Source organism: Pipistrellus hanaki, assembly GCF_964339955.1.
Source record: "Pipistrellus hanaki genome assembly, chromosome: 14".
Classification (NCBI taxonomy): domain Eukaryota; kingdom Metazoa; phylum Chordata; class Mammalia; order Chiroptera; family Vespertilionidae; genus Pipistrellus; species Pipistrellus hanaki.
Window position 1 is genome coordinate 49,520,749 of NC_140516.1, and position 19,641 is coordinate 49,540,389.

Here is a 19,641-nt window from a genome sequence, read left to right on the forward strand (position 1 = left end):
TCTGCATGTTATTTATCCTCACCAAAACCCTAAGACAGGTACAACTGCCCTCATTTTACAGATGAGCAAGCAGACCCGGAGACGGTCTCTCCCCAGGCCTTCCCAGACAACCTATAACACCTGCAGCTCTGCTCTAGCCTCCGCGCCACTGTTTCCTTCCAGTCTGTGTGTTTTTATGTTCGTTGTATTTTCCCCTCTAGAGTGGAGGTGCATGAAGGAAAAGGCTTGTCTTTTTTTATTCCCTCTTGTGCCTCCAAAAAATCACCTGGCAAAAATGGAAGGCACTCATGAGCTTATTGAAATAAGGAACAGATGCTTCCATTTCTCTCTTTCCCATAAACTGAGCTCCTTGGGCATGGAGCCATGGTCTCATTCCTCTCTGTGGCCCCGAGTGAAGTAAATTGTCTGCTGGCGTAGTCGGAGAACACTTAGAGCCCACAACAGCCGGACCAACACCGAATGACGTTAAAAATGCAAATATTTTAAAATATATTTATTTTTTTTATTATATGCTTTACATTGAGCGCTTCAGAAAATATAATTGTAATGATTTCAAAATGCAATTCCCGGATTAAATAAATATCCTCTATAATTACCTTCAATCAATATTTAGAAATGTATGCAGACATTAAATCAGCTAACAAATAAAACAAACAAAATAACTACTGAAACTACAATTCTTAGGGATGAGGAGCATGCATGATCAGTTAGGTCACTTTGCCACTGTTTTTTTTGTTTTTTGTTTTTTTTAAATACATGATTCACATTGTTTCAATCAAATATATCTCTACTCGAAGAGTTAAAGTAGACTGCTAGTACTAAAACTTAAAGCTATAATCTTAAAAAAAAAAAAAAGCACACACACACAAAAACACCCTGTTTAATACAAAGAAATTCAGAAAGGAAATTTCAGGACTCTTGATCAGAGGCTTTCGCTTACTTGTCCTACACAGGTGTACACAGAGGGTCAGGTAAAGCTAAGAAGAGTTTCCAATTGAAGACATGATCAAAGAAACAGGTGAACTAGGCAGTCTATAAACTAGCTAGCCATCAAGAAGTTACCAATAAAGGACTAAAGTTAGTACCCAACCATGTTTAAAAAGCCTTAGACAATGTTACAATACAAAACATCTAGAGTATTATTTATGAATGCAAACATAATTGATTTTTGCTTTCTACACATAATCATCTTTGAAATGCTAAAAATGAGCTCCAACTGTGGTTCTTTTGAGAAGCTGCAGGTGTACGTGAGATGATCTACTGGTTAACCTTCTCAAAGTATTCTTTGGAAGCTGTTGGATGCGGCTTGATCTGAAAAGACAAACATTTAATTAGCTGACTTTAAGATAGTAGTTTCAAAAGTGAGTTGAAAATTCTCAATTTTTAGTTTGTTTTTTTTTAATTAAAAAAATATTTATACTGATTCAAAGAGGAAGGGAGAGGGAAAGAGAAATATCAATGAGAGGGAATCGTTGATTGGCTGCCTCCTGCACACCCCCTACTGGGAGTTAAGCAGGCAACTCAGAAATCTAACCATGATCTCCTGGTTCATAGGTTGATGCTCAACCACTGAGCCATATCGGCCAGGCTAGCCTAAAATTCTTTACCTTTTCCAAAGCTGAACTGTTTCCTTTAAAACACATGGGTGAAAGTTACATTAACGGCTTCCCTAACCACTGGTCCCCCCTCTCAGCAGCTTCATCCATTTGCGCATCATCAGTGGCCTTGCTCCGAGTGTGGGCTCCTTTTATGGACATTCCAGGCCATCAGCCCTTGAGGCAGTGAGTACCTGGGATCCCCTGTTGGGGTCCCAGGGCTTTTGAAAAGGAAACCTACCGTAGGGGAATCCGGGGTCCAGTTTGCTGGGCAGACTTCTCCATGGACTTCCACAAACTGGAATGCTTTCACCAGGCGAAGGGTCTCATCCACGCTTCGGCCCACCGGGAGGTCATTGACACTCAAATGCTTGATGACTCCATTGGGGTCAATGATGAAGAGGCCTCTGCACCAGAACTGTCCTCATTAGTGCATCCACAGTCCCAGAGGGAGAGAGAATCTAACTTCTACCCCCTCCTGGCTTTAATTCCCCTTATAAAAGCACTCATTAAGTGCTATCACATGCTTAAAACGAAGTTTTCAGTGTTAGGCAGGACTGGACCAGGCCGCCATGGAAAACAGGCAGTACGGTCAAGTTCACAAATGGGACCTAAATGTCACGCAGGATCTAAAAGTCACACAGAGCAGAGACTTCTTTCCTTATCAGTGACTTAGCGAGCATTCTTTGGGCGGCTGTATCAACTCTTGGCAAGAAACCATAAGCAAATGGGAAGGGATACAGATGTGTTTTATCTATATTCAGTAAATACTTATAAAGTGAGTAAATTCTTGGGTACATGGGGGGAAAATCCCGTGGGAAAATCTTTGCAGAAAGAATTACGTCTATGCAGAGCAAAAATCTAAAGGAAAAACCTACTTGAAACTTAACATATATTTTATTTTAGAATAGTTTTTTCTTCTTTTTTATTGGGGTGGCACTGGTTAATAAAATTATACAGGTGTCAGGTATTCAATTCTATAATACATCATCCACATATTGTACTGTGTGTTCACCACTCCAAGTGTCCTTCCATCATCATTTAACCCCCCCATACAACTGCTTTCTGGAGGTAAAATTCTACCAACCCCTCCTTCACTCAGCGGCCATCAAGATGCCAGTTCTAAAGTATGTTCTGTTCTCTATCTCTTCCAGAAAGGCGGAGCTTGAATGTGGGACTCAAAGGCAGAAAGCATTCACACTTAAAGGAAAAAAGGCCTAACCACAGAATCCACAAAAGCAGAAATGGCACTGAGACAGGGGTCATACAGCTGCCAGGACCTGTGCTGAGAACTGTAGCTGCCTCATCTTGCTTAGTTTTCACAACCAACATGGGAGGTACATTCTCATTTGAGCTACGGAAATACTGGGACTCAAGGACGTGACATAACTTGCCCTAAGTTGCACAGCTATTTAGGAGCTGAGCTTGGATGGACGGACGGACACACGACACTCGGACTCGGGGACACACACACACACACACACACACTCTAGCTGTTTTTTATTCCAAAGCTTTTTGACATCTTACCCATTCCAGGGTACTGACTTCTACCCTGCCAGTTCCCCTCCCCCAAAGATGCCAGGAATGTGCCCCCCATGAGAGCGGCCCTCAGAAACAGTGGAGCAGTATGAACATCAAGCCACGAGATCCTTGTTTAGAAAGACACACAGGGCGGTGCTGGGGAGGGGTGAAGAGGAAGGGGGGGGGACAATGACAAACATGTCTGGGCTATTTCTGAAAGATTGCCAACCCTCGAACAAGGCATTCATCGGTGCTTAGCAAAAAGCTAAAATTAAAGATTTTTGGTTTTCCAAACGCTTTACCAAGGTCTCTATAAATTCCCTAAGAAGTGGGATGATGCTAAACATGAAAAACAATGTTAAATTCATAAGGAACTGGATCTTACCTTAGCGCAAGACCAGGACCTTCTAACAGCACACCGTAGTCTCGGGCAATCTGCTTAGTCAAATCTGACAACAGTGGGATGTTCATGTGGCCCAAACCGCCATTCTAATAGAAATGCAAACAGGGCTGGTTCTCATCTGTGCTCTCACACATCCTTGGCCAGGTGCACGAGGTGCGGCGCCGACAATCATGGCAACAGGCAGCAGTCACTGAGCACCAACAACGGGCCCAACACTGCTCTCAGCTCCATAGCTCACTCCCTCTAGCCAACTATCCTGGAGCAGATACTCCGACCACCACCATTTACAGGGGAGCCAGCTGCAGCGCAGACGGTAAGTCACTTGCTCCAGGTCACAGGTAGGAAGGGACAGAGGCAGGATGTAAACCCAGCTAATACTAGCCCTTTCTTTTCCTAATTATTTCTCTCCCGCTCCCCCCCTCTAAATATTGATTTGAGAAAGAAAGAGAGAGAGATACATAGAAACATAACCACCACCTCACAAGCCATGCAGGGTACATGGGATGGACAGGGCACTGGTGGGAGGGGAAGCAACCGACCCCGGCCCAGCTGTTCCCCGCCCTGCTGAGCCTGCTCCCGTTGCGGCTTGCGGTTTGCTCTTGGAAGACAGAACGTAGCGGGGAGTAAAGATGCATGCGAAGCAATGCCACGGAAGACACAGCTGAACAGAAGCTGCCAGCAGGCGAGTTCCTGCAAACAGCCACTTCAGACTGCTCCTGCTTTAACAGCTTCCAGGCTAGTCTCCTCAGGAGCTGAGATCAGAGAGCACAGGGGGCGAAGGATGCCTGTACCTTCCTCGGGGTGTTGATCCAGGCGAGGTGGGTGAAGTGGGAGTCCACGGAAACGGCGACGACCTCACAGTTCACATCGTGAAACTCGTTGGCTTTGTCGCTGAAAGCGATGATCTCTGTGGGACACACGAAGGTGCTGGAGAAAAAGGGCAGAGTCTCTCATCAGAGAATTTGAGAGGATTCAAAATCCTAACAATAAGTACTCCGAAAACTCGTCTGATTTCCTAAAGATGAAAAAGGTAAAATGGCTAACATCCTTACTGGACTCTCCTTTCTAGTTAAGAATCATATCCAGAAATGGGGTGGGGGTGGAGGTGGGAGGACAGTCTAAAAATAAAGAACGATTTTATTTAAATAAAGCAACTTTACCCTGGCCAGGTGGCTCAGGTGGTTAGAGCATTATCTCGATGCATCAAGATTGCAGGTTCAATCCTTGGTCAAGGCACATACAAGAACCAACCAATAAATGCATAAATAAATGAACAACAAATCAATGTTTCCTCCTCTCTCTCTCTCAAATCAATCAATCAATCAATCAATCAATCAAGTAGCTTTATAAGAAAACTCATTTTGCCTGGCTGGTGGGGTTCAGTTGTAGGGTTCATCACCCCAGGAACCAAGAGGTCACCATTAGATCCCAGTCAGGGCACATGTGCAAGCTGTGGTTTGATCCCCAGTAGGTAGCATGCAAGAGGCAGCTGATCAATGATGTTTCTCTCTCATTGATGTTTCTATCTCTATCCCTCTCCCTTCCTCTCTCTCTAAAAATCAACAAAAACATATTTAAAGAAAAAAAACCACCTCATTTTATCATCTTTACTTTCCTCATTTTCCTCTAGACCAGTGCAAACTTCTCCACAGACTGGCTTGCAGGAACCACCATTCCAGAGTCTTCAGTAAGAGTATGGTCTTACTGTAAAACCCTGCCACTCTAAAAAGAAGGCCACCCCATCCTCTAACTTTGTTACTTGTAAAGTAGCTACAGATACAAGCTGTATCAACAAGGCCACCAGTAATAAAAACTCAGAAAGAATCCTTCCTCTGAGAAGAAGCCTAACTAGACACAGGCAATGACAGTGTGCAGGGATCTTTGCTTGCGCTCACAAGGACATAAAAGCATCATAGAAACGACACTTACAAATCCAGAGGGTAGAAGAAGAGCACCAAATATTTCCCCTTAAAGTCATCAAGGCTTAGTTCTTTGAACTCTCCGTGGACAACGGCTGTGCCCTTAAAATAGGGTGCATGCTGGGTGACGGCAGGAGCATGGCGGGAGGAACCTGAAAAGACCCACAGGCACCCTGAGTTCGTCGTTTGCTAAAACAAGCACCCGACTGATTGTATTTAAATCTCGCACAGTAATTACTGGGCGGCACAAATTAATGAAAAGAATCAGTTCAACTGTACATCTTGGCAAATTTCTTTTTTTCCTCCCATAGTTGTAGATTGTACACAAATTCAATGGCAAGTGCTGTGGAAACTAAAAAGATGGCAGGGATGGATTCAGAGAGAATTAAGGAAGACATGGAACTGGATATGGATCCTAAATATGGTTCGGATCCTGCCAAGTGCAGATGGGACAGGGCAAATGGCATGGAGGGAGGAAGAGGGTAAACGTGGGGACTAGCCCGTGGCCCAGTGCGATCAGAACAGACGGAGCAGGTGTGCGTGGGAGAAGAGCAGATAAAGCAAGAATGGCTGATGGCCGTGCTGTGAGGGCCCTCAAGTATCAGGCCGAGGAGTCTGTTCTTGGAAGAAGAGATAAAGGAGGCCCTGGGGCTGGAAGAGGGGCTGGCTGGCTGTTCTTAGGAAGAAGGCTCTGGTAGGGGAAGGTAAGGGGAGCACGAGGAGGGGAGGCTGATGTTAGGAGATTGCAGTTATCGGAGTGAGAAGTATGCCGGGGAAGGGTGTGGCAGGGACCAGGGAAAAAGGAAAGAAATCCAGAGATGTGGCAGCGCTGGAGGACATGCTTGTATCTGGGAGGCAAGGGACAAAAGAGGTCCCGTGCCAACGCCCGGGCCTCAGAAACAGCAGGAGCTGCTGGGAGTGGGCGCCTGGGACCGGTAACAAGGAAAGTTGTCATTCCGTGGCATCAAATCACCACTAGGAAACTGTTAATGCTCCAAGGTGATAACATTGTAAAACATTTCATCTGTTCACAAAAGCTTTGCTGAAGTATATCCCCCAAACCATTATAAGCGTTATAAAAGGTGAGAGAAATTTAAAGGACCCATTTTCAAATACCACTCGTTATCTGAGGCTGATCTCAGCAAAGCCCAGTCTAGAAAATGGAGTGTAAATCTCAAATAGATATGCTTCCCCCAGATCATGGAGGGGCCCGTGGTCTAACCCGACACACTGCAGCCAGCACACAGGTTTGAGTCCAGAAGCCTAATTCCCAACATGCTGTCTGCCAACCCCACTTACCTGACACCCCTTCATGCCACAGAGGGCATCTGAGTCATCTCTCCCCACCCTGTTCCCAACACAGGACTAAAACCTCTGCTAAGCAACAAGGAAGTGAGACGCAAGGGCAGTTTTCCTGTGATTTTCAACTCTGGCTGCACGTTAGAATCACCTGGTGAGATTTTTTAAAAAATATACTGATGTTCTGATCTCACTCCAGAGATGAACTTAACTGGGGTGGGACTAGGGCAAGATACGTTTTTAAAAGCTCCCCAGGTGAACCCTGGCCGGTTTGGTTTAGTGGACAGAGTGTCAGCCTGTGGACTGAAGGGTCCCAGGTTCTATTCCAATCAAGGGAATGTGCGGGGGTTGCGGGCTCGGTCCCCAGTGGGGGGTGTGCAGGAGGCAGCCGATAGGTGATTCTCTCTCTTCGTTGATGTTTCCATCTCTCTCTCCCCCTTCCTCTATGAAATCAATGAAAATGTACTTAAAAAATAAATAAAAGCTCCCCAGGGGAGTCTAACATAGAGCTGGGTTCAGAGGCCCTGGCCAGAGATGAGGACTCATGTTCCCATTACCTGGGTCAAAACAAGGCACTAACACTTACTGGTGCTGAAGGCGGATGCTGCTTGACTGGAAGCAGGCCACAACACATTTGTCAGGCATGTTCTTCGAGAAGCAGCAGGCCTGAGGGTTGCAGAGGCAGAGATGCCCCAAGGAATGGCACTCACGTGTCGGGCAACCTGGAGAGAGAAACACGTCATGTTAGGAAGCGGTCCCAGAACGGTGGCTCAAGGCCGGCCCTGCGGAAAGCCCGTAAGCCTCAGCTGTCCTTGTTTCCAGGAACCAAATCCCAAACCCCAAACTCTAACTGCATGGATTGCATCTCCATGTTCTTAACATTTCTTCCGTTTCCTTCTCCTTCAAGACTGCCCGGATGTTGGTCCAAGGATACAAAGTTGCAGGTATGCAAGATGAAGTCTGGGGAGCTACTGTACAGCATGATTACACTGAATATAGCACTGAACCCTGGGAATATGCCCAGAGAGCACCCATCTCACACACACACAAACATAACTGGGAGGAGAGATGTTACTTTGACTGCAGCAATCACTTGAGTATACGATATCAAATCTTCATGTTGTACTTCTTAAACACATACTTTTTATTTAAATATATACATTGTTAAAAAGACTGCAAGGAAAAGGGAATTCTAAGTCCATAAAGACTCCATGCTCTTAAAAGCAACACATGGGCTTCAAAAACCAAGAGGAGCCCTGGCCGGTTTGGCTCAGTGGATAGAGTGTTGGCCTGCAGACTCAAGGGTCCTGGGTTCAATTCCGGTCAAGGGCACATGCCTGGGTTGTGAGCTCATCCCTGGTTGGAGGCCTGCAAGGGGAGGCAGCCGGAGAATCCACGATTCTCTCTCATCATTGGTGTTCCTATCTCTCTCCCCTATCCCTTCCTCTCTGAAATCATTAAAAAAAAATATTTTAAAACAACAAGGGGACTTGGCAAGGCCCCATGCATTTAAACCACTTTGCCAGAATAATACGGGGCGACTATCTCCCGAGTCAAGGCTTTCCTTAGAAAAGACAAGGCCTTTCCAGCGCCCCACGGACAAGCAAACAAGTGGAGCAAAGTTCAGCCTGCAGGAGAATTTGGATGGGGCTCAAGGGAAACTGTTTGCTCAGTCTAACTGTCCAGCGTGGCTCAGAGACAAGACACTGCAGGGAACCCCGCCATGAGTAAGGGGAAGGTGGGTAGCAAGAAGGTTCTAGCCTTTCTGGCCAGGACAAAGGCGAAAGGGGCAGGCCCGGGGAGCGGGAGAGGCGTGCCTTCTGCATGTCAGCACCTGGGTCACTTTAGCACGTGGGCTTCCATCCAGCAGTTGGCGGATGCTCACTGCCATTCCCCGAGGTAGGCACCATCCTTCCCATCTTAAGGTAAGAAAAGTGCACTGAGATTTGGGAAGGCGAGGTCCCTTTCCAAGGTCATAGCGTCTATTACAGAACCGGGACCCGGGGCAGGTCACCTCCTCCAGGCCCAGGACCCTGTGCTCGGGGCAGGGGACGGGCGGCGATTCCGAGCCAGGAGGAATTAGGGGAGGGGACCAACAGGGGGGAGGGGGGGGCAGGGCGGTTCTGCGCAGGCGCAGGGAGCCTCGCCTAGCGGAGGCCTCTGCGCCCGTTACCCGCGGACACCCTCCAAGAGCGGAACCCCCCAGGCCGCGAGGGAGCGGGGTTTTGTCCGGGAAGCACGTTCCCGGAGCCACCACGGCGTCTCCGCACTTGCTTCCAGCTGGCAGGCACTCACCGTGGCCCGGAGCAACCTTCCCGCTGCGACCGCCATCTTCAGTGCACGCGGGAGCGGCGGGCAGCGCCCAGATGCAGAGGGGGCGGGGCCTGCGGGGCCCGCGGCCGGAAGGGGCGGGGCCTCGTGCGCGGGGGCGGGGCCTGAGCTGGAGCGGAGGCGGGCCGCGCGGAGCCACAGCCTCGCCTCCTTTCTGGATGCTCCGCGTCTAAAGGTCCCTGGGGGGAGGGGGGTCCGCAGCCCCTAAGGTTGGGGGTAAATTCCTGTTAGCGCTTTTCTGAGGCTGAATACTTTTCTGAAAGCGATACTTTGTCTCTGATGGTCGCCCCAACCTAAAAAGGACAAATTCAGGTGGGGAGCTGGATATTTATTTTTACAGTAGCTGCTGACTTGTTGTTACTGTTTACACCTGTTCTTCAAAAAGATCTGTTTCCTGTTTTGGCTTCTGCACGTGGAGTTAATTTCAGTGCAGTTGTAGTCTGTTAATAAGCTAAGTGGGTAAGACACGTCGAGGTTTTCGGGTCCTGAAAACCTTTGGGGTTGGTGTGTGGGCCTCCATTTTGGTCTCTCTTCCCAAAATTGGGAGAATTGGGACAAGTTTAAATTTTGGTTCCTGTCGATTAGGAAGACTTAAGTCCTCTGTGGTAAGCATGGTACTCCAGAGCAAACTCATTAAACAGATAGAAACCTCACAGGGGCCTTGCGGTAAAGGAGACCAGATGAAGGCACTACATGGGCATTTTCCAAACACCAGTCAGTGCATTACCAACTTAGTTTGTTGAGTCTGCATATCACCTGCATATTACTTCCGGTTCTGCCTCTGCAATTGAGGGTCGTCATCTTGGGGACTCGCCTGGTGTTGCCCCTCTATTCTCTCGTGCGTGTGTGTGTGTGTGTGTGTGTGTGTGTTTTGCTTAGGTTCTGTCTGCTCCTGTCTTCCTACTTGGATGTGACAAGCAGAAATGCCTCCAGACATTGCCAAATGTCCCCTGGGGGACAAAGTCACCCTGGGCTGAGAAAACACTGCTTTAATGGTTAATGGCAGAGCTCTGGAGCCACCAGGACCTGGGGTCACATTCCTGGTCTGTCACTTCCAGTTTTGCAGGTGACTTGAGCATCATTCCTAGACCAGTTGCTTAACTTTTCCATTCCTCAGTTTCCACATCAGACAGTAAAATGGGAATAATCATGGCATCTACCTGAAATCATTAGTGGTGAAAGATTTAGAGAGAGAGAGAGAGAGAGAGATAGAGAGAGAGAGAGAGAGAGAGAGAGAGATTGAATGGTTGCTTCCCGCACATGCCCCGACCAGGGGTGGAGATTGAACTTGCAACCCAGGTATGTTCCCTTGACTGGGAATCAAATCGAACCATGAACACTGGTGAGGAGGCCAATGCTCTAACCACTGAGCACACCAGGCCCATTTGGTAGTTTTTATCTCCATAAATCGCAATCATCCCACAGTCAGTCTTCACATGGGCAGGTTAGGCACGCTCAACACAGCATTCCTGTTTCTCTCTCACCAATCAGGGGCCCAACACAGCAGCCCAATTCCCAGGTCGCTAGGCCGCTCGAGAGGAAGTCTCATTGCTTGTTGCTTCTTTTCCAAACAGGATGCTGAGACCGTTGTCTGCGGCTAAAGAGCTTTCGTCCAGGCGCACCGGATTCATTGGCTCCGGGACATTAGAGGGACTGTCCAGTGGACACGTTGGCTTCCTGGTCGCTGATCTCTGTCGAAAGGTTGATCTCCTTTGCCCTGAGGGGAGTGACATACCCTAGCACCTCGGGCCGAGAGGCCCAGAAGGAATTTCATATAGGAGTCTTCCAAGGACCTGTTCAGGTTTGCAAGATGAGTAGCCTTCAGCTAATCCTGGGCTACAGCCAAAGCTTCCGGATGGACAGGCAGAGCCCTCCATTTGTGCATTCCAAGAAAGGTAACTGTGACTGGTATTTTGTCACCAGTATCAGTTCTGTTCTGCCCAGCTGTACCTGACCTCCTTCTCCATCCATGCAGGTTAGAGAACCCTCCCAGGTGCCCAGAAGGCACCAGACACATCTTTCTCATCCTCATCGCTCTTGTCATATCACATGGGAATTTTATTGTGCTGTGTCTGGGTCTTAACCATACTGCAAACTTCTTGAGGGTAGAAGTCATGTCTTACTCATCTCTGTGGCCCTGGTGGCTAGGCTAGGGCCTAGCTCTTATGGACTGCTCAGAAATAGTTTGCTGAGTGAGTAAACAGTGCTGACGTGGTAGCCAAATGCTCTTTCCACACTTATTCTGGAAAAAAACACCATCTTCCTATTCCGCTTTCTCTAGCTGTCACAGCAAGGACACAAACGGTTTCCCTAGAGGAGAAAGACAAACGGACCTTGTCCTCATTGCCAGAAGAGTAGAAAGTCACTGAAATTCTCCTCTTGAGTTCAGGAGGATTTCTGGGCCTCGTGGAGGGAAAGACAGATAAAAAGCCATCGCTGCTTTTTATGATGATTAGGAAAATACCTCCTTGCGACCGCAGGCTAACATTCTGGGAGCTAGGGCTACAATTAGAGATGGCAACATCACTCTGGGTTTTGCTGAGTCCTTCCTCTTTCCAGGGCAGAAAGCAAACAGCACGGGGACGTGAAAAGCAGCTTCTCCGGGCACATGACCTGAGGCCCCTCACTGAGGGAGCCCTGGCAGGGCAGCGAGACGGAGCCCATGCAGATGCGTTGCAGACGGTAAGGTTTGGTGTGTATGGTACATGCTTTGTGACCTGGCACTGACTTTTCTGAAGTGTCGGTGAGAAGGAGTCAGGAACTGTTTAGGCCAGCAGTGTTGTTGTTATTGTTGTGCTAAGGGTGGAGGGAAAATTCATCTGAAGGGGAAGAGGGCTCTTTGATCTTAGGAAAACACCTCGAGAGGCTTTTAGTTATTCGAAATCAAATTCCTACCTGGAGATGGAGACATTGGGGATAAAGAGGGGTTAAACTGGGCTGCAAAATACTCAAAAGCGCCGAAACCAGTTTGGCTCAATGGATAGAGTGTTGGCCTGCAGACCCAAAGGTCCCGGGTTCAAATCCGGACAAGGGCATGTACCTTGGTTGCGGGCACATCCCCAGATTCTCTCTCATCAATGTTTCTAGCTCTCTATCCATCTCTCTTCCTCTCTGTAAAAAAATAATAAAATACATTAAAAAAAAATACTTGGAAGGGATGTCTCCCTTCGGGAAGGAAAGGCTGATGGCTGGGGATGCCTCTCTTCCTGGGAAACACCAGGGGTGGAGGTGGGGTGGAGGAGGAAGGCTGGGATGGAGCAGAAAGGCAAGGTCAAAGCTTGCTCTAGGTGGTGCTCTCCCAAGTTGATGGATGCAGGGGGCCGGAGGCCGAGAGGCTGAGTAGAGGTGGGGTGAGAGGTTGTGTTGTTCAGGTCATGTTTTGCCCAAAAACCACTTCACAAGCAGAATCGCCTTGGTAGCCTGTGGGGACTGCATTGTAAATGCACTGGCCCAGCACTCATGGACTCACTTGTAGACCACAGAAGGAGGAGCCTGGCATTTATTTTGTCCTTCAGGGCTGGCTGCAGCTCCCCATCGTCTGTGCTAGATGGCATCCTCTCTCTACGGAGGAGACTTTGACAGCCACAGGGAATGAGTGTTCTTGCACAAAACTTATTTCTATAGCGTGGTAACCCACACCTTTGCTTCTCCAGGAGGAAAATAGGCTGCTCCAAATCAATTGGACAAATTAGATACCAGGTTCTATTTTATGTAATTGTCAAAGAGCAATCTGCACAAAACATTACATTTTAAAAAATATGTTTTTATTGATTTTTAGAGAGGAAGAAAAAGGGAGAGAGAGATTGAAACATCGATGAGAAGACAGCACATCAATTGATTGATTGGCTGCCTCTTGCATGAGCCCTACTGGGCATGTGCCCTGACCAGTGAGTGAACCAGAGAGCTCGTGGTGCATGGGAAAACGCTCGATCCACTGAGTCACACCAGCTGGGCCCACGCATTACATTTTTAAAAACTCTCGAGTCTTTGTTAAATTCTATTTAGCATATAACTGGCTAGTTAGCTGAGATTTCAAGAAGGGAACAAGTATGCCCTTTTATTCAGTCAATTAAATATTCACGTACCTACAATGGCCTTTCTTAGAAAAGCAAAAACTTTGTACTGAGATCTCAAAGATAATTAAGCCCAGAGTCTCTGGAAAAGGAAAGTTTAGGTTATTGCAGCATTAAGGTAAAACCGTTGGAGCCCAAGTCACCTGTGAGTTATCTAGTTTTAAGGGCTTTTTTACATTGCATTAAATTTATTTTATTTTATTTTTTTTAAAAAATACATTCTTATTGATTTCAGAGAGGAAGGGAGAGAAAGAGGGAGAGATGGAAACATCAATGATGAGAGAAAATCATTGATGGGCTGCCCACTGGGGATCGAGCCCACAACCCGGGCATGTGCCCTTGACCAGAATTGAACCTGGGACCCTTCAGACCCTGGGCTGGCACTGTATCCACTGAGCCAAACCTGCTACAGCACATTGTTTATCTTACCTCCTCCTTTTATTTTTTTAAAATATATTTTATTGTTTTTGTACAGAGAGGAAGGGAGATAGAGAACTAGAAACATGGATGAGAGAGAGTCATCGATCAGCTGCCTCTTGCACACCCCCCACTGGGGATATGCCCGCAACCAAGGCACATGCCCTTGACTGGAATTGAACCCGGGTCCCTTCAGTCCCCAAGCCGACGCTCTATCCATTGAGCCAAACCGGTTTCGGCACCTCCTCCTTTTAAAGAAGCAATTCTATCTTGGTTGTCAAGACTGTAACCAATTTCAATTGTAGGCTACCAAGCTTAAACAAATAAACCTGGCTTTGGTCACCTGGTAGATGCTGGTGATAAAAAAGATTATAAGTGGCCCTGGCTGGGTAGTTCAGTTGGTTAGACTAGAGCATCTTCCCGATATACTACGGTTGTGTGCTTGATCCCTGGTCAGGGCACATACACACAAGAAACAACCAATAAATGCAAAAATTAGTGGAACAGCAAATCAGTTTTCCCCCTCTTCCTTTTTTTCCTCTCTCTCAAGTTAAAGCAACAACAACAAAAGACCATAGTGATGGTTTGGAATTTTTGCTTATCCATATCAACGGAAAATCATTGACTTTTCAGTGGAGTATGTGAGAAGAGCCTGTTTTTCCTTTTCCCACTCTGAATTAGTTTTTATACTTTTGCTGTGTTTTTTACTTACCAATTTTAACATTTTTCCCCTCCATCTAAATCTACCTGATTGCTCAGCACTGCACCATTTTCAGGGCAGATATTTTGTTTCACTTACTCTGAAAAGTGAGTTGAACTTGGTCTGCTTAGTTTCTTTTAAAGTTGTATGATCAGTTTTTAAAAAATATATTTTATTGATTTTTTTACAGAGAGGAAGAGAGAGGGATAGAGAGTTAGAAACATCAATGAGAGAGAATCATCGATCAGCTGCCTCTTGCACACCCCCTTCTGGGGATGTGCCCACAACCAAGGTGCATGCCCTTGACTGGAATCGAACTCTGGACCCCTCAGTCTGCAGGCCGACGCTCTATCCACTGAGCCAAACGTGTTTCAGCTGATCAGTTTAACGAGAAGGCTGATCACAGGACTCAGCTGCCTTTGAAGATGGAGGTACAGTCAGACAGATGGAGGTACAGTCAGACAGCTGAAGTTGTAGGCCCTGAGAGATTGCCCATGGCTCTCTGTGATGTTTACTCTGATCCCTGGTTATCTCTGATCTGGCAGAGCGGTGGGAATTTTGAATGTTAACTAGTATCCCAGAGGCATAAGTGGGGTTGAGTGATGCCATATTTGCTCCAAGTCAGCAAATATTGCCAAATACTCACTGCATGTAAGGCACTTAGTATGTTCAGGCCTTTGAGTAGGGAAGGCAAAGGTTTACCTAAATAAATATCCTTACCAACCAATTTGCAGTTGACCTTGGGCCACAGATCTCCTCTAAATACAATGGAGGCAACAACTTTTTAGCAATCAGTGCCCAAGTCAGTCTGCTGTGGGGACTCTGCCAACTGAACCTGGCACCAGGGGAGGAGGCCTGTGTTCTCACAGAGACCACACGTGGTTGAGACCATCAGCAGACAAGTGCATTTCACCAGGAATCTCCTTTCTGAACTTGCAGTTCAGAGCTCAGAGGATGAACCTGGAAAGTCTTGTTATCAAGCTGGGTGTTTAGATGGCCATACGTCGGTGGTCGGCAAACTCATTAGTCAACAGAGCCAACTATCAACAACACAACGATTGACATTTCTTTTGAGAGCCAAATTTTTTGAACTTAAACTTCTTCTAACGCCACTTCTTCAAAATAGGCTCGCCCAGGCTGTGGTATTTTGTGGAAGAGCCACATTCAAGGGGCCAAAGAGCCACATGTGGCTCGCAAGCCACGGTTTGCCGACCATGGCCCTAGGTCATAGCCATTTGGCAACACCAGGGTGAAGCCTCCGGACAGATGTGTCATCAGCTAGTTCCTCCTGAACCAAAGGCTGCCCAGGCCCCATTGCTTGGAAGTCAGTATTTTCTGAAGTGTGATACTCTATTCCTCCTCACACTTCACAAATGTAATGGGCTAGGGTGAATTAAAAGTTTTAAAACAACTTGACTTGAAAGAAAAATATTAACAGAAAAGTGATAGATGGTCTACCGCATAGCCAAAATTATATATATACACACACACACACACACACACACACATATATATATATATATATATATGCGCGTGTGTGTGTATATGTATATGTGTGTGTATGTATATGTGTGTGTGTGTGTGTGTGTGTGTGTATATATATATATATATATATATATATATATTGATTTCAGAGAGAAAGGGAAGAGAGAGATAGAACACCCTCCACTGGGGAATCAAGCCTGCACCCCGGCATGTGCCCTGATGGGGAATAGAACCGTGACCTCCTGATTCACAGGTCGATGCTCAACCACTGAGCCATGCCGGCTGGGTGGCATAGCAAACATTTTAATGTTCAATTTGGTAACCACTGAGGGTCTTCTCAGGAAAGCAACTAGACACCTCACAACTCCAACCCCGCTTTCCGTTCTCATTTCTCCGCCTTGGAATCGTCCCAGGTGCCTGGAATCACTTCTCTCTCCGTTTCCCAGCCCTCTGTATATTTGTCCACAACGGCCCTTATTCCACCTCAGGGGTTGCTTCCCAGTTTGCCTTCCTTCCTCTTCTGGGAAATCACCTTGTTAGTCCCTCCTGTGCTTGGCGCAGAGGTAGACTTTGAAGAATGAGGGAGTGAGCGGGAGAATGAAAACACGGTCTCCAACTGTTTCTGGGTGATTAGAAAGCCGTGAGGCAAGGGAAGAAATGAAAACTCCAGCTCCGGCACTATTCACGAAGCCAGTTTGATTGTTTGGGCCAAAGCAATCCACGTATTAGGACGAAGGTAGGTTTATCACTTTCCAAATAGCCAGTTCCTGTTTAGGAGAAGTCTGAACCGGCAGCTTTAGCCATGCCAGAGAGGTGCCCACAGAATGGGAAGATTCTGTTTCTTTTGATTTCCAGCTCAACTGATCCCCAGTGGCTTGGAAGTGAGTGTTTGTCTTTGGCATATTCCCATCCCTCTCACACTTACCCAGTCCTCTGTTTGGATTTCCGTTCTTGCTATCAGCCAACAAGATTCTCTATTTACCTACTGACATTTAATGAATCAAACCCGTTTTTCAAGGTGACTGTGAGTAGTTAATGCAGTTAATTGGAAGGAATGAAGCTATAATGGTGGGATTGTGGACAGGGATGGAAAACCCTCAAGTCTTAATCATTTCGCCAACTGCCTGCTTTGCCTTCTTACAGGTCAGCCAGACAGAACAATAGCAACCAAGTTGTGCCTGCCGGCCTGAGCTAGCCAGAAATTAAGTGCAAAGACTCTGATTCAGACTGCTGGGTTCAAATCCCAGGTCGTCTACTTATTATTAGTTGTGGGACGTTAAGTAAGTTATAAAACTTTTCTAGCCTGGTGATTTTATCTATAAAATGGGGCTCTGTCTCTACCTCACCCAGACATGATGGTCAACGAAATAACCCGTGGAAAGCACTTAGCACAGGGCCCAGATTACACTCCGTATCCTGTAAATCTAGCCATTATCATTCCATTCTTGTATTGGAATGTTCTCCTTTTTTTTTTCTTTTTTTTTTTCTTCTCCCAGAGAGGCACAGATACTTGAAGTACAGCCATTTATTTTGGAGGCAGGATGTGTTACCATTTATTTTGGAGGCAGAGAAGCAGATAGGCGATCGCTTGCCTAAAGACCACAAAGAACTACTTATTCTAAAAGGAGGTGGGGGCACCCAGGGATTTTTTCCCAGCGTTACACACCCAAAAGCCTATAGAAGCAAAAGAAGTAAAATCGCTGGTGACTTGGGCCCGATATCAGGCATTAGAGGGTGGTGAGGATTATAATTGTAGAGCTTTGCTACTTACAGTGCGGTGCACTGACCAGCAGGGTGGACAGAACCTCAGGACCCATCACAAATCTAGTGAAACAGAATTTACACGTTAACAATATCCTTAGATGATCTGTATGCACATACATGTTCAAGAAGGCTGCTAGGAAGGACAACTCATCGAAGGCATTCAAATTTAGTTTTTGTTTTATTATTATTATTTTAAATATAGTTTATTGATTTTTTTACAGAGAGGAAGGGAGAGGGAATAGAGAGCTAGAAACATCGATGAAAGAGAAACATCGACCAGCTGCCTCCTGCACACCCCCTACCAGGGATGTGCCTGCAACCAAGGTACATGCCCTTGACTGGAATCGAACCCGGGACCTTTCAGTCTGCAGACCGATACTCCATCCACTGAGCCAAACCGGTTTCGGCTAGTTTAGTTTTTAGAGTGTGTGTGTGTGTGTGTGTGTTTTATGTCAGCCAAAATAAACTTAGGACTGCAGCAGGCCGTAGGGACCTTTCTATTCTAAGGGCTCTGGGCACGAGGGTATGTAGCCAAGACCAAGCCTGCGTGGCTTACCGAGGACAATCCCTGGAGCGGAAGGTTCCCCAGAAGTCAGGTAAACTGTTACTGCCTCTACTTTGCAGACAAGACAAGAAAGGCCGGGGCAGTCCCACTGACCCACATCCAGACCCGAGGAAGTGGAGGTGGAGGTGGCGGTGGCGGTGGCGGTGGCGGTGGGTGTAATCCATTAGGAAACCTACATTCCGGTGTTGTTAGCCATCAGCAACCGTTCAGGTTTCCAAGGCCTGGAAAGTCTATTAATTTCTTCATGTTCTCCAATGCCTAATAATTGTTCTCCGCCTCTCCCGGCACCTCCCTGCCACTTCCTGGCAGCCCTGGGGACAGAAGGTTTCCTCCTTTTGCACGGAGAAGGCCCATGGCCAGCTTCGGAGGAAAGGATATCCGGCCCGCAGGATGCAGAGGAGGCAAAGGCCTCATTGTTCTTAGGGTCAGCCCACTCCCCCCCTCCCCGCCCTGGTCGCAGACCCCAGGGTGCCGGCGGGCCCATTTCCCGGGAGTGGGGCCTTCAGAGGAAGAGAGGCTGAGTGTCCTGAGCTTACAGTAGGAAGGCGCCAAGAGCCCCAAAGCCGGGAATTTGAAAACGCACTTGCAGCACCAGCTTGGCGCTGTTCCTCGTGAACACTCCCCAATGCCGGCTCAGGCGATTCCCTCTTCGCTCTTCATCATCTCAGTGAGTTCGGATGTCATGCGGCTCGTGGATTTGCGGACCCCACGTGCTACAGGGCAGTTTGTTAGCCACACCGGCCGCTTCCCACGCAGGGACCGCTGGAGTCCCGGCCGCCGGCCGCCGCCAGGGGGCGCTCAGGCTGCGCGGCCACCGGCGCGGCAGCCCGTGCCCGGTCGCCGCCGAGCGGCAGATCCCCCGGCGCCCTCGGAGGAAACAAAGTGCACCTTTGTCAGCGGCCGGGCACGTGTGCGTGCGAGGCGGCGCACAGCTCCGGGCCGCCGGGTGCGGGCCCGCTGCAGCCCCCGCGTGGCCCACAGGAAGGGGGTGCGGCCGGGCCGACCTTCCTCCAGCCCCGAGTATAGATCCAGACGGTCGGCCGGACTCGCACCGGCTCCGGCTTGGCCGTGGCACTTAGCTGGCCGCCGCCGCGGCCTGTGACTTCGCTTTCCGGGCTCGCGGCAGGGCGGGAAACGGGCGAGCGGACCCCGGGGCATGGGCGTGCGAGCTCGGCGCCAGGACTGAGGGCTCCTGCTCAGCCGAGCGGGCCTTTGATTCCCCCACCCACCTCCCCGCGCCGCCTCTTACAGCGCCGCTCCCCGCCTTCACCCTGGGCGCTGGGCGCGGGCGGACCTCGGGACTCCCGCAGCTGCTGCGTGCCACCCCGGCCACAGCGCGGCGCGCCGGGGAGACTACAAGTCCCAGCAGGCCCCGCGCCCCGGGCGCCGAGGCGGTGGGCGCGGCCGGAGCCCGCGCCTGCGCAGTGAGGCCCTCCGGAGCCTAGCTAGTACCACACCCCCGGGAGGGACGGAGGGGAGGCAGAAGCATCCGAGGCATTAAAGCATCCGAGGGAGCCGGAGGGGAGGAGAATGGAGTGACAGAGAAGCGCGGAGGGTGGGGGGTGGGGG

General features: G+C 48.4%; 1 protein-coding gene across 1 annotated transcript; it reads right to left on the minus strand.

Annotated features, from left to right (window-relative positions):
* Nucleotides 1-478: 478 nt before the first annotated feature.
* Nucleotides 479-9,125, minus strand: PRDX3 (peroxiredoxin 3). Its single transcript, XM_084904612.1, has 7 exons — nt 9,033-9,125; nt 7,324-7,459; nt 5,449-5,590; nt 4,311-4,446; nt 3,502-3,605; nt 1,837-2,002; nt 479-1,311 (listed from the first exon to the last, which is right to left on the minus strand). The coding sequence occupies exons 1-7, from the start codon at nt 9,066-9,068 to the stop codon at nt 1,258-1,260; spliced, it is 774 nt and encodes a 257-aa protein (XP_084760738.1). The 5' UTR covers nt 9,069-9,125; the 3' UTR covers nt 479-1,257.
* Between the last annotated feature and the right edge of the window lie 10,516 nt (nt 9,126-19,641).